We start from the raw sequence: 12,442 nt of genomic DNA on the forward strand, positions 1-12,442 counted from the left end.
AGCGGTTCTGTGAAGAGTACAGTATATTAGAGAGCGGTTCTATGAAGAGTACAGTATATTAGAGAGCGGTTCCGTGAAGAGTACAGTATATTAGAGAGCGGTTCTGTGAAGAGTACAGTATATTAGAGAGCGGTTCTGTGAAGAGTACAGTATATTAGAGAGCGGTTCTGTGAAGAGTACATTATATTAGAGAGCGGTTCTGTGAAGAGTACAGTATATTAGAGACCGTTTCTGTGAAGAGTACATTATATTAGAGAGCGGTTCTGTGAAGAGTACAGTATATTAGAGAGCGGTTCTGTGAAGAGTACAGTATATTAGAGAGCGGTTCTGTGAAGAGTACATTATATTAGAGACCGTTTCTGTGAAGAGTACATTATATTAGAGAGCGGTTCTGTGAATAGTACAGTATATTAGAGAGCGGTTCTGTGAAGAGTACAGTATATTAGAGAGCGGTTCTGTGAAGAGTACAGTATACTAGAGAGCGGTTCTATGAAGAGTACAGTATATTAGAGAGCGGTTCTATGAAGAGTACAGTATACTAGAGAGCGGTTCTATGAAGAGTACAGTATATTAGAGAGCGGTTCTGTGAAGAGTACAGTATACTAGAGAGCGGTTCTATGAAGAGTACAGTATATTAGAGAGCGGTTCTATGAAGAGTACAGTATATTAGAAAGCGGTTCTATGAAGAGTACAGTATATTAGAGAGCGGTTCTGTGAAGAGTACAGTATATTAGAGAGCGGTTCTGTGAAGAGTACAGTATATTAGAGAGCGGTTCTGTGAAGAGTACAGTATATTAGAGAGCGGTTCTGTGAAGAGTACAGTATATTAGAGAGCGGTTCCGTGAAGAGTACAGTATATTAGAGAGCGGTTCCGTGAAGAGTACAGTATATTAGAGAGCGGTTCCGTGAAGAGTACAGTACATTAGAGAGCGGTTCCGTGAAGAGTACAGTACATTAGAGAGCGGTTCCGTGAAGAGTACAGTATATTAGAGAGCGGTTCCGTGAAGAGTACAGTATATTAGAGAGCGGTTCCGTGGAGTACAGCACATTAGAGAGCGGTTCCGTGAAGAGTACAGTACATTAGAGAGCGGTTCCGTGAAGAGTACAGTACATTAGAGAGCGGTTCCGTGAAGAGTACAGTATATTAGAGAGCGGTTCCGTGGAGAGTACAGTATATTAGAGAGCGGTTCCGTGGAGTACAGCACATTAGAGAGCGGTTCCGTGAAGAGTACAGTACATTAGAGAGCGGTTCCGTGAAGAGTACAGTATATTAGAGAGCGGTTCCATGAAGAGTACAGTATATTAGAGAGCGGTTCTGTGAAGAGTACATTATATTAGAGAGCGGTTCTGTGAAGAGTACAGTATATTAGAGACCGTTTCTGTGAAGAGTACATTATATTAGAGAGCGATTCTGTGAAGAGTACAGTATATTAGAGAGCGGTTCTGTGAAGAGTACAGTATATTAGAGAGCGGTTCTGTGAAGAGTACATTATATTAGAGAGCGGTTCTGTGAAGAGTACAGTATATTAGAGACCGTTTCTGTGAAGAGTACATTATATTAGAGAGCGGTTCTGTGAAGAGTACAGTATATTAGAGAGCGGTTCTGTGAAGAGTACAGTATATTAGAGAGCGGTTCTGTGAAGAGTACAGTATATTAGAGCGGTTCTATGAAGAGTACAGTATATTAGAGAGCGGTTCTGTGAAGAGTACAGTATATTAGAGAGTGGTTCTGTGAAGAGTACAGTATATTAGAGAGCGGTTCTGTGAAGAGTACAGTATATTAGAGAGTGGTTCTATGAAGAGTACAGTATATTAGAGAGCGGTTCTGTGAAGAGTACAGTATATTAGAGAGCGGTTCTGTGAAGAGTACAGTATATTAGAGCGGTTCTATGAAGAGTACAGTATATTAGAGAGCGGTTCTATGAAGAGTACAGTATATTAGAGAGCAATTCTGTGAAGAGTACAGTATATTAGAGAGCGGTTCTGTGAAGAGTACAGTATATTAGAGCGCGGTTCTGTAAAGAGTACAGTATATTAGAGAGCGGTTCTATGAAGAGTACAGGATATTAGAGAGCGGTTCTGTGAAGAGTACAGTATATTAGAAAGCGGTTCTATGAAGAGTACAGTATATTAGAGAGCGGTTCTATGACGAGTACAGTATAATAAGAGTGGTGCTATGAAGAGTACAGTATATCAGCGGTTCCGTGAAGAGTACAGTATATTAGAGTGGTTCCGTGAAGAGTACAGTACATTAGAGCGGTTCCGTGAAGAGTACAGTACGTTAGAGCGGTGCTATGAAGAGTACAGCATATGAGCGGTTCTGTGAAGAGTACAGTATATTAGAGAGCGGTTCCGTGAAGAGTACAGTATATTAGAGAGCGGTTCCGTGAAGAGTACAGTATATTAGAGAGCGGTTCCGTGAAGAGTACAGTACATTAGAGAGCGGTTCCGTGAAGAGTACAGTATATTAGAGCGGTTCCGTGAAGAGTACAGTATATTAGAGAGCGGTTCCGTGGAGTACAGCACATTAGAGAGCGGTTCCGTGAAGAGTACAGTACATTAGAGAGCGGTTCCGTGAAGAGTACAGTACATTAGAGAGCGGTTCCGTGAAGAGTACAGTATATTAGAGAGCGGTTCCGTGGAGAGTACAGCATATTAGAGAGCGGTTCCGTGGAGTACAGCACATTAGAGAGCGGTTCCGTGAAGAGTACAGTACATTAGAGCGGTTCCGTGAAGAGTACAGTATATTAGAGAGCGGTTCCATGAAGAGTACAGTATATTAGAGAGCGGTTCTGTGAAGAGTACATTATATTAGAGAGCGGTTCTGTGAAGAGTACAGTATATTAGAGACCGTTTCTGTGAAGAGTACATTATATTAGAGAGCGATTCTGTGAAGAGTACAGTATATTAGAGAGCGGTTCTGTGAAGAGTACAGTATATTAGAGAGCGGTTCTGTGAAGAGTACATTATATTAGAGAGCGGTTCTGTGAAGAGTACAGTATATTAGAGACCGTTTCTGTGAAGAGTACATTATATTAGAGAGCGGTTCTGTGAAGAGTACAGTATATTAGAGAGCGGTTCTGTGAAGAGTACAGTATATTAGAGAGCGGTTCTGTGAAGAGTACAGTATATTAGAGAGCGGTTCTGTGAAGAGTACAGTATATTAGAGAGCGGTTCTGTGAAGAGTACATTATATTAGAGAGCGGTTCTGTGAAGAGTACAGTATATTAGAGAGCGGTTCTGTGAAGAGTACAGTATATTAGAGAGCGGTTCTGTGAAGAGTACAGTATATTAGAGAGCGGTTCTGTGAAGAGTACATTATATTAGAGCGGTTCTGTGAAGAGTACAGTATATTAGAGAGCGGTTCTGTGAAGAGTACAGTATATTAGAGAGCGGTTCTGTGAAGAGTACATTATATTAGAGAGCGGTTCTGTGAAGAGTACAGTATATTAGAGACCGTTTCTGTGAAGAGTACAGTATATTGGAGAGCGGTTCTGTGAAGAGTACAGTATACTAGAGAGCGGTTCTATGAAGAGTACAGTATATTAGAGAGCGGTTCTGTGAAGAGAACATTATATTAGAGAGCGGTTCTGTGAAGAGTACAGTATATTAGAGAGCGGTTCTGTGAAGAGTACAGTATATTAGAGAGCGGTTCTATGAATACAGTATATTAGAGAGCGGTTCTGTGAAGAGTACAGTATATTAGAGAGCGGTTCTATGAAGAGTACAGTATATTAGAGAGCGGTTCTGTGAAGAGTACAGTATGTTAGAGAGCGGTTCTATGAAGAGTACAGTATGTTAGAGAGCGGTTCTGTGAAGAGTACAGTATATTAGAGAGCGGTTCTGTGAAGAGTACAGTATATTAGAGCGGTTCTATGAAGAGTACAGTATATTAGAGAGCGGTTCTATGAAGAGTACAGTATATTAGAGAGCAATTCTGTGAAGAGTACAGTATATAAGAGAGCGGTTCTGTGAAGAGTACAGTATATTAGAGCGCGGTTCTGTAAAGAGTACAGTATATTAGAGAGCGGTTCTATGAAGAGTACAGGATATTAGAGAGCGGTTCTGTGAAGAGTACAGTATATTAGAGAGCGGTTCTGTAAAGAGTACAGTATATTAGAAAGCGGTTCTATGAAGAGTACAGTATATTAGAGAGCGGTTCTATGACGAGTACAGTATAATAAGAGTGGTGCTATGAAGAGTACAGTATATCAGCGGTTCCGTGAAGAGTACAGTATATTAGAGTGGTTCCGTGAAGAGTACAGTACGTTAGAGCGGTGCTATGAAGAGTACAGTATATCAGCGGTTCCGTGAAGAGTACAGTATATTAGAGTGGTTCCGTGAAGAGTACAGTATGTTAGAGCGGTGCTATGAAGAGTACAGCATATGAGCGGTGCTATGAAGAGTACAGCATATGAGCGGTTCTGTGAAGAGTACAGTATATTAGAGAGCGGTTCCGTGAAGAGTACAGTACATTAGAGAGCGGTTCCGTGAAGAGTACAGTACGTTAGAGAGCGGTTCCGTGAAGAGTACAGTACATTAGAGCGGTTCCGTGAAGAGTACAGTACGTTAGAGCGGTGCTATGAAGAGTACAGCATATGAGCGGTTCTGTGAAGAGTGCAGTATATTAGAGAGCGGTTCCGTGAAGAGTACAGTATATTAGAGAGCGGTTCCGTGAAGAGTACAGTATATTAGAGAGCGGTTCCGTGGAGAGTACAGCACATTAGAGAGCGGTTCCGTGAAGAGTACAGTACATTAGAGCGGTTCCGTGAAGAGTACAGTATATTAGAGCGGTTCTGTGAAGAGTACAGTATATTAGAGAGCGGTTCCGTGAAGAGTACAGTATATTAGAGAGCGGTTCCGTGAAGAGTACAGTACATTAGAGCGGTTCCGTGAAGAGTACAGTATATTAGAGAGCGGTTCCGTGGAGAGTACAGCACATTAGAGAGCGGTTCCGTGGAGAGTACAGTACATTAGAGCGGTTCCGTGGAGTACAGTACATTAGAGCGGTTCCGTGGAGTACAGTACATTAGAGTGGTTCCGTGGAGAGTACAGTACATTAGAGCGGTTCCGTGGAGAGTACAGCACATTAGAGAGCGGTTCCGTGGAGTACAGTACATTAGAGAGCGGTTCCGTGGAGAGTACAGTACATTAGAGCGGTTCCGTGGAGTACAGTACATTAGAGCGGTTCTGTGGAGTACAGTACATTAGAGCGGTTCCGTGGAGAGTACAGTACATTAGAGCGGTTCCGTGGAGAGTACAGTACATTAGAGCGGTTCCGTGGAGAGTACAGTACATTAGAGAGCGGTTCCGTGGAGAGTACAGCACATTAGAGCGGTTCCGTGGAGTACAGTACATTAGAGAGCGGTTCCGTGGAGTACAGTACATTAGAGCGGTTCCGTGGAGTACAGTACATTAGAGCGGTTCTGTGGAGTACAGTACATTAGAGCGGTTCCGTGGAGAGTACAGCACATTAGAGCGGTTCCGTGGAGAGTACAGTACATTAGAGAGCGGTTCCGTGGAGTTCAGTACATTAGAGAGCGGTTCCGTGGAGAGTACAGTACATTAGAGCGGTTCTGTGGAGAGTACAGTACATTAGAGCGGTTCCGTGGAGTACAGTACATTAGAGAGCGGTTCCGTGGAGTACAGTACATTAGAGAGCGGTTCCGTGGAGTACAGTACATTAGAGCGGTTCCGTGGAGTACAGTACATTAGAGCGGTTCCGTGGAGAGTACAGCACATTAGAGCGGTTCCGTGGAGAGTACAGTACATTAGAGAGCGGTTCCGTGGAGTTCAGTACATTAGAGAGCGGTTCCGTGGAGAGTACAGTACATTAGAGCGGTTCCGTGGAGTACAGTACATTAGAGAGCGGTTCCGTGGAGAGTACAGTACAGAGAGCGAGGGAATTGCATCGTGGAATGCGTGTGCACACCAATGTGGTCGAGTTTGGCTAAGAATGTGATGGAACGGTTGAGGAATACTGTACATGTCTATATGGAGAAAGGTTTCCTTCCCAATGCGTTCACATGATCTGTGATGACAAAGCACGATAGGCCGTTAATGACTCGTTTACGAACATGCATGAAAACTTGTACGAGTTCAGATCTGATGTGATACGACCGAAACAGAAGAGGTTTGAGCGTAAACGGCAGCAAAAAGAAAATATTTTAAAGTGTACCGTACTTTGACACAAACGAACCTTTGTAATGTTTAAAAAAAAAATTTTTTAAGGTAACAAGTTTATGATTTGCAGTCTTAAACCTGATGAGTCAAAATAATTTGTAATGACCCTTAAGGTTTAAGGGTGTAGTACTGGCGAACAGGTGATTTTTTTTTTTTTTTCTTTTTTAGCTGAACAGTTTCCTTATAGTCTTATAAACAAGAATCATGCTATTAGAGGTCATAGAAGTACCCCTAATTATTGAAAAATTCAAATTTCAATTCAATTCAATATAATATTTTGCATGAAATTTGTTATAACTTGGGAAATGCATCATTCTTTTGGGCTGAAATTTGGACAGGATATTCAGAATATCATTTCCTTTAAAATGATGAAGGCTTTTGTTTATAGGAGTAGCCATTGTGGATTTACTGAAGGACAACCAAGTTTTATATGGTAATTGGCATAATTAGCTAATTAGTGAACATTTGACATAATTTCACAAAATCCTCTCATCAGGTAGTAGAGTAACACATGTATAATACATGTACCAAGTTTTGTGTGAAAAGAATGATAGGTGACATAGAAGATAGAAGTAGAAATGTGTTCTTTGTTTTTCCTTGTTTTTTATTGACGGTCTAATTTATGCAAATTATATGCATGTAATATGGCAAAGAAGCGTTGAAACTGGTCTGAGTTAAAGCCAAGATTATATCTTTCAAGAAAAACTGAAAATTCGATATTAACTTGACTTTGTTTTTGTGTAAAGGCCTCTCAAAGGTACCTACGTAGTTTTCTCAATTTTTCACCAGTACTACACCCTTAATAGACAAACGTTTAGGGTTTGTCCAAAAAGTTGCTTTTCCTTTTGGGTCATATCACTGATCCTTACCATTTAGGATCGTATCGCTGTGACCCTTACGTTTTGGATCATATCACGGTGACCCGAGTTTACTCTCTGGGGGATCGCATCACTGTCTCCATATTTGATTCGATGTGAGATCACATCTGTCATTCGGCGATGCAATTTAAATAAATACCATCGTGTGCTGCGTAAATGCCGTTGCATTCATCCGCCAAGCACCGATCGCTTTTCTTCCTCACCCATCACTTGCAGGTGTTTTGTATAAAGAGAGAAAGGTGGAAGCTTGCGTAACAGGTGCTACGTAACAGGATTGGTTCGCACAGAGTTTTTCAATTCAAAAATGGCAGAGGGATTCTTTTTGCTAATCAGGAATCTTCCTTTGTTTGAATGTTTATGGAATATTCTAGTCTATATAAAATAACGGTCATATTGGTCAGCCTGGCAGATATTCTGGCAGATATGGCAGATCAAGAATTGATATTGGTGACATGTTTTATGTAGGACCCATGGAGAAATTGTTCATTCACATTTGTGATTCTTAGTCCCTTCATGCTTTAGGATATTCATGCTTTTATTGCCAATAATAGTTCCATAATGCAAGAGGATAATAAATAAATTTCAATTTGGCCCCTGGTACAGGTGCAGGTCAAACTCCTCCCTCCCTGACGAGCACCCCTCTCGTAACTCATTGCTGTTCACACTGAAGTGGAGTGCAGTGCATGTGAATAGCGCACTCAACAAATTTGTTTGTGCTGCAGGTGCGAGTGACCTGCGAAGCGGATGGCTACAATGTGATGATCAACGGTAAACTCTCCTTGCGATTCAAGCACAGACTCCTTCCCATTAGCCGGGTGGACCAGGTCGCACTGCAAGGAGATATCATGCTGCCTTATGTTGAGGTGCATTAGCGTTACCAGTGTCTTGAAATACCATTTCAACTCGAATCTTTTTTTTTTTTCTTTTTTTTCCTCGTGCTCTAAACTTACACCACTGGCGCCATGGACTGACCGTGTTACCAAAGACTATTGAGTTCCAGGCAGCAGGGATGGGCTGCCTGCAGTGAACGAGCTTCCAAAAACGTTTATCATTAAATGATAACAGTTATGGTAATAATTATTACTTTTTTGCACCAGTTGAAGGTTTTTTTTTTTTGTACTAATTGTATAGCCCGGTGGTTATTGTATAGCCTTAGCCTGGTGTTGGCTTAGCGGTTAGGGTGCCGGCTTGGGATCCTAGGATCCTGGGTTCGAATCCTGGTCGATCGCTGAATTAACGCCAGGGGGGGTTGACTCAGCCTGTCATCCTTCCGAGGTCGGCAAATTGAGTACCAGCTTGCTGGGATGAATGATCCCGGCGTGTACCCCGATTTAGAATAGGTACACCGTATCCCTGCGCATCGTAAGAGGTGACCAAGGGTTGGCGCCAGGAAGGGCATTCGGCCATAAAAACATTGCCTCAAACCATGAGGTCATGGGGCCCGCAAGGCTAACCCCCGCTCCAGCGGGGAAAATGGCCTTAAAACGATCATTCATTCATTCATTGTATAGCAATTTACACGTTTTGAAAATTTATTTTGTATAATTGTGCTGCCAAAACAGCTTATTTGTGCTAAACATGATGATTTTCTTTACCTACTGGTGTTGAAAAAGAACCCAAACGCTCACAGGGTAATGATATAAAAGATACCTGGTGTTTAATGGAACAAATCGTACAAGGTGAATCGAGTATCGACATGGGTTGAGGGGTAGGGGTGCTTCCTTGTCGTCCGGTCAAACAAACACGGACGGAGCGTTCCCAAACACGAGGTTTGATGTGCAGCACCGAACCATCACGAGATGATGTGTTCAAGGATGCCTTGGCGAATCAACTGTTCACACTTGGCCCTCGGCAGTAAATGCTGAAAATAAAAGGGGGAATTAAAATAAATGTTTGTGGGGAAATTCCCATTAAACAATTGATCAAAAACTGACCTTTTAACCTTTTCATTTACTGTCAAATTTAGAAAGGAACCTTCTGAACCTTCTGAATATGAGATTCTCTTCAAGGGATTTATGTGGGTGATGGCAATGCTGTCGACAGTTACTTTCTTATAATTGGTCATGCAAAATGGTGGATCCCCCCTCCTCCATAATTGTGGAAATGCCCAAGAAGAGTTACAAGGCAAAATCGATATCAAATTTCACTTTGCCTACAATTCAAGTGTCTGAGATTATGCTTTGAAAAGTTGATTCAACAAACTAAATGTCTAATTAATTTTTCCTAACCAATCAGACTGTGGCATTGTGGTTCGAGCATATGCTCCGAGCCTAGTAGGTAGTCGACTGTTTCATTATGCCCTCGGCAGTCGCACCGAAGACAAAACATTGTACTCGCTCCTTCCTCGCTTGACAACATTTAACGGATAGAGCATGGACAAAACTAGAAAGGCACTCGGCAGAGCACGTAACTCTGCCAGGCTGACCAGTTTAGGCTTTGTTTCTGACGGATAGGCCAGATCTGCATCTGTATCTTAATCAAAATGTAATTGACTCGTTCTTGTCATCTAAACAACTCATCCACCTAGTTTTGTCACAACTCTTCCACACCCTTTTGAAATATCATGATATATATCGCTTTTGGCCCGATCTCTCAATGGTGAAGGCTCACTTAGAAAATTCCAAAAATCTCGTATCCGCTTCCAGATCTTCACCAAAATCTAATCAATCCCTCTTTCTCACAAATCCAACCTGTCCACCAGGTTTTGTCCGAATCCGTCCATAATCGAGATATTGTGCTATATATTGTTTTTGGCCATATCCTTCAAGTAGAGGAGCATGCATCGAAGCAGCGCGTTGCCACGTCCATGTTCTTCCGGTACTCCAGGGGTCTCCTTCTGGCCCTCTCACAGGTGCTGGTGGCCAGATGGAAGAGTGGCCAGATGGAAGCCTCTCCTCAGTGAAAGACACATGAAAGCCCGCTTGGAGTTTGCAAAAAAGCACCGAGAGGACTCTCAGACTGTGAGAAACAAGATTCGGTGGGCTTTCATGCATCTTTCATTGAGAGAGGCTTCCGTCTGGCCACTCTGCCATAAAGCCCAGATCGGTGGAGTGTTGCGGTGATGGTTGTCCTGCTGGAAGTTTCTCCCATCTCCACACAGGATCTCTGGAGCTCAGCCAGTGACCATCGGGTTCTTGGTCATCTCTCTTACCAAGGCCCTTCTCCCCCGATTGCTCAGTTTGGCCGGGCGGCCAGCTCTAGGAAGAGTCCTGGTTGTTCCAAACTTCTTCCATTTAAGAATTATGGAGGCCACTGTGCTCTTAGGAACCTTCAATGCAGCAGAATTTATTTGCAGGCTTCCCCAGATCTGTGCCTCGACACAATCCTGTCTCTGAGCTCTGCAGACAGTTCCTTCAACCTCATGGCTTGGTTTTTGCTCTGATATGCATCGTCAGCTGTGAGACCTTATATAGACAGGTGTGTGCCTGTCCATATCATGTCCAATCAATTGAATTTACCACATACGGACTCCAATCAAGGTGTAGAAACATCTCAAAGATGATCAAGACAAATGGGAGGCACCTGAGCTAAATTACAAGTGTCATAGCAAAGGGTATAAATACTTGTGTAAATGTGATATTTCAGTTTTTTATTTTTAATAAATTTGCAAAACTTTCTAAAATCCTGTTTTCTCTGTCATTATGGGGTATTGTATTGAGTGTAGATTGATGAGGGAAAAAATGAATATAAACGATTTCAGCATAAGGCTGCAACATAACAAAATGTGAAAAAAGTGAAGGGGTCTGAATACAACAACAACAGGCATTTTAAGGCCATTTTCCCTTCAAGAGCGGGGGTTAGCCTTGCGGTCCCCATGACAATCTTCTCCATTTTGCCCCATTTTCTGCATCTCCCCTTGTTAACCCCCTTGCCCGCATTTCTTCTTCGACCATCTTTAGGCAAGTCTTTCTCGGTCTTCCCCATCCTCTACTTCCTTCCACATTCATTTCCATCACTCTTCTCAACCAGTCACTTTCATCCTTCCTCAACACATGACCAAACCATCTCAAACTGTTTCTCTTCACAGCATTCATCACAGGCTCTATTCCCATCATCTTTCGCAATTCATCATTTGTCTTCCTCTCTCTCAACGATACTCCACACATCCACCGAACCATTCGCATTTCCACCCTTTCCAGCCTTCGTTGCTGCTCTACGTTCATTACCAATGTCTCGCTCCCATAAATCGTAACACTTCTCACACATGCAGCATACACCTTTCCCTTCAGCTTCAATGACACTCCCCTCCTCGTCAGCACGCCACTCAGTTCCCGAAACTTCTTCCATGCACATCTCACTCCAGCAACCGTTGCCGAGTGATCCACCTTCAACATTCAGCATGTCTCCTAGGTAACAAAATGTTTTCACACCTTCCAGCTTCACGCCATCTCCAAGATCCAACTCAACATTTCCTCCATCTGCAGCTCCCTCTGTGCACACCTTGCACTTGAATGTAGCTGCCACACTGGTTAATGACCCTCTCAAACCACTACATTTTTGATGAACCCACTCAGCGCACATTGTACATTGAATTGAGTTCACTCCGACACCCTTCCTGCACATAGCACATGGCCACTTCCCAGTTCTTTCCACCTCACCACATGCTTTACCACTTGCCATCACCTTCGTTTATCCAATATTCACCTTCAGACCTTTTGTCTCCATACATTCCTTCCACTTGCTCATCTTCTCCTTCAGTCCATCCATACTTTCTGCAATCAACACCAGATCGTCTGCATACAACAACTCCCACGGTAAACCCTCCTTTACGTTCCGAGCCAGCACATCCATCACAGCTACAAATAGTAGTGGACTTAGTACCGACCCCTGATGCACTCCCACCTTCACTTCAAACTCACCACTGTTCCCTTCATCCTTCATTTTGTCCACTTTGTCCACATCCTTCATCCTTACAGCTGATCCATCCTTACAGCATCCTTACATCCTTACAGCTTACATCCTTACAGATCTGGGCTTTATGTAATTTTGTCCTTCATCCTTACAGCTGTGCACGCTCTTTTGTACATTGCCATCACTACTCTGATCAACCATTCCTCCACTCCTAACTTCCTCAATGCCCGTCACTACTTCATGTGGAACCCTATCGAATGCTTTCTCCAGATCAACAAACCCAAGAAACAACTTCTTCCTCTTCTCCATGTACTTCTCCTGCAACTGCCTCACAATAAAAAGCACGTCTGTCGTTCCTCTTCCTGGCATAAATCCAAACTGCATTTCGTCATTCTTCACTTTCTTCCTTATCCTCCTCTCCAACACCCTTTCCACTACCTTCATTCCATGCTCCAATAACTTTATCGCTCGATACGAGCCACAGTCCAGAGGGTCACCTTTCCCCTTGTATAGAGGGACGAGGGTACTCG

The 12,442-nt window shown here is 42.8% G+C and overlaps 2 protein-coding genes across 9 annotated transcripts in view; one reads left to right on the top strand and one right to left on the bottom strand.

Annotated features, from left to right (window-relative positions):
- Positions 1-12,442, top strand: part of LOC137437483 (galectin-8) — a 41,334-nt gene that overhangs the window by 23,637 nt on the left and 5,255 nt on the right. For all 3 annotated transcript variants that reach the window (XM_078766901.1, XM_078766902.1, XM_078766903.1), the window contains exon 7: positions 7,784-7,924. In XM_078766901.1, the coding sequence (XP_078623027.1) occupies positions 7,784-7,924 (141 nt within the window). The remainder of the gene's footprint in view (positions 1-7,783; positions 7,925-12,442) is intronic.
- The window catches only part of GINS1 (GINS complex subunit 1), a 43,653-nt gene that overhangs the window by 11,943 nt on the left and 19,268 nt on the right, over positions 1-12,442 (bottom strand). For 2 of the 6 annotated variants that reach the window (XM_078766908.1, XM_078766906.1), the window contains exon 7: positions 8,694-8,922. The exons of the other annotated variants lie outside the window; for them this stretch is intronic. In XM_078766908.1, the coding sequence (XP_078623034.1) occupies positions 8,854-8,922 (69 nt within the window). In that variant the 3' untranslated portion in view covers positions 8,694-8,853. Of the gene's footprint in view, positions 1-8,693; positions 8,923-12,442 lie in introns of those variants that run through there. 6 annotated transcript variants of the gene reach the window in all.

The sequence above is a fragment of the Myxine glutinosa genome, chromosome 12 (genome assembly GCF_964187855.1).
Source record: "Myxine glutinosa chromosome 12, kmMyxGlut1.1, whole genome shotgun sequence".
NCBI lineage: Eukaryota > Metazoa > Chordata > Myxini > Myxiniformes > Myxinidae > Myxine > Myxine glutinosa.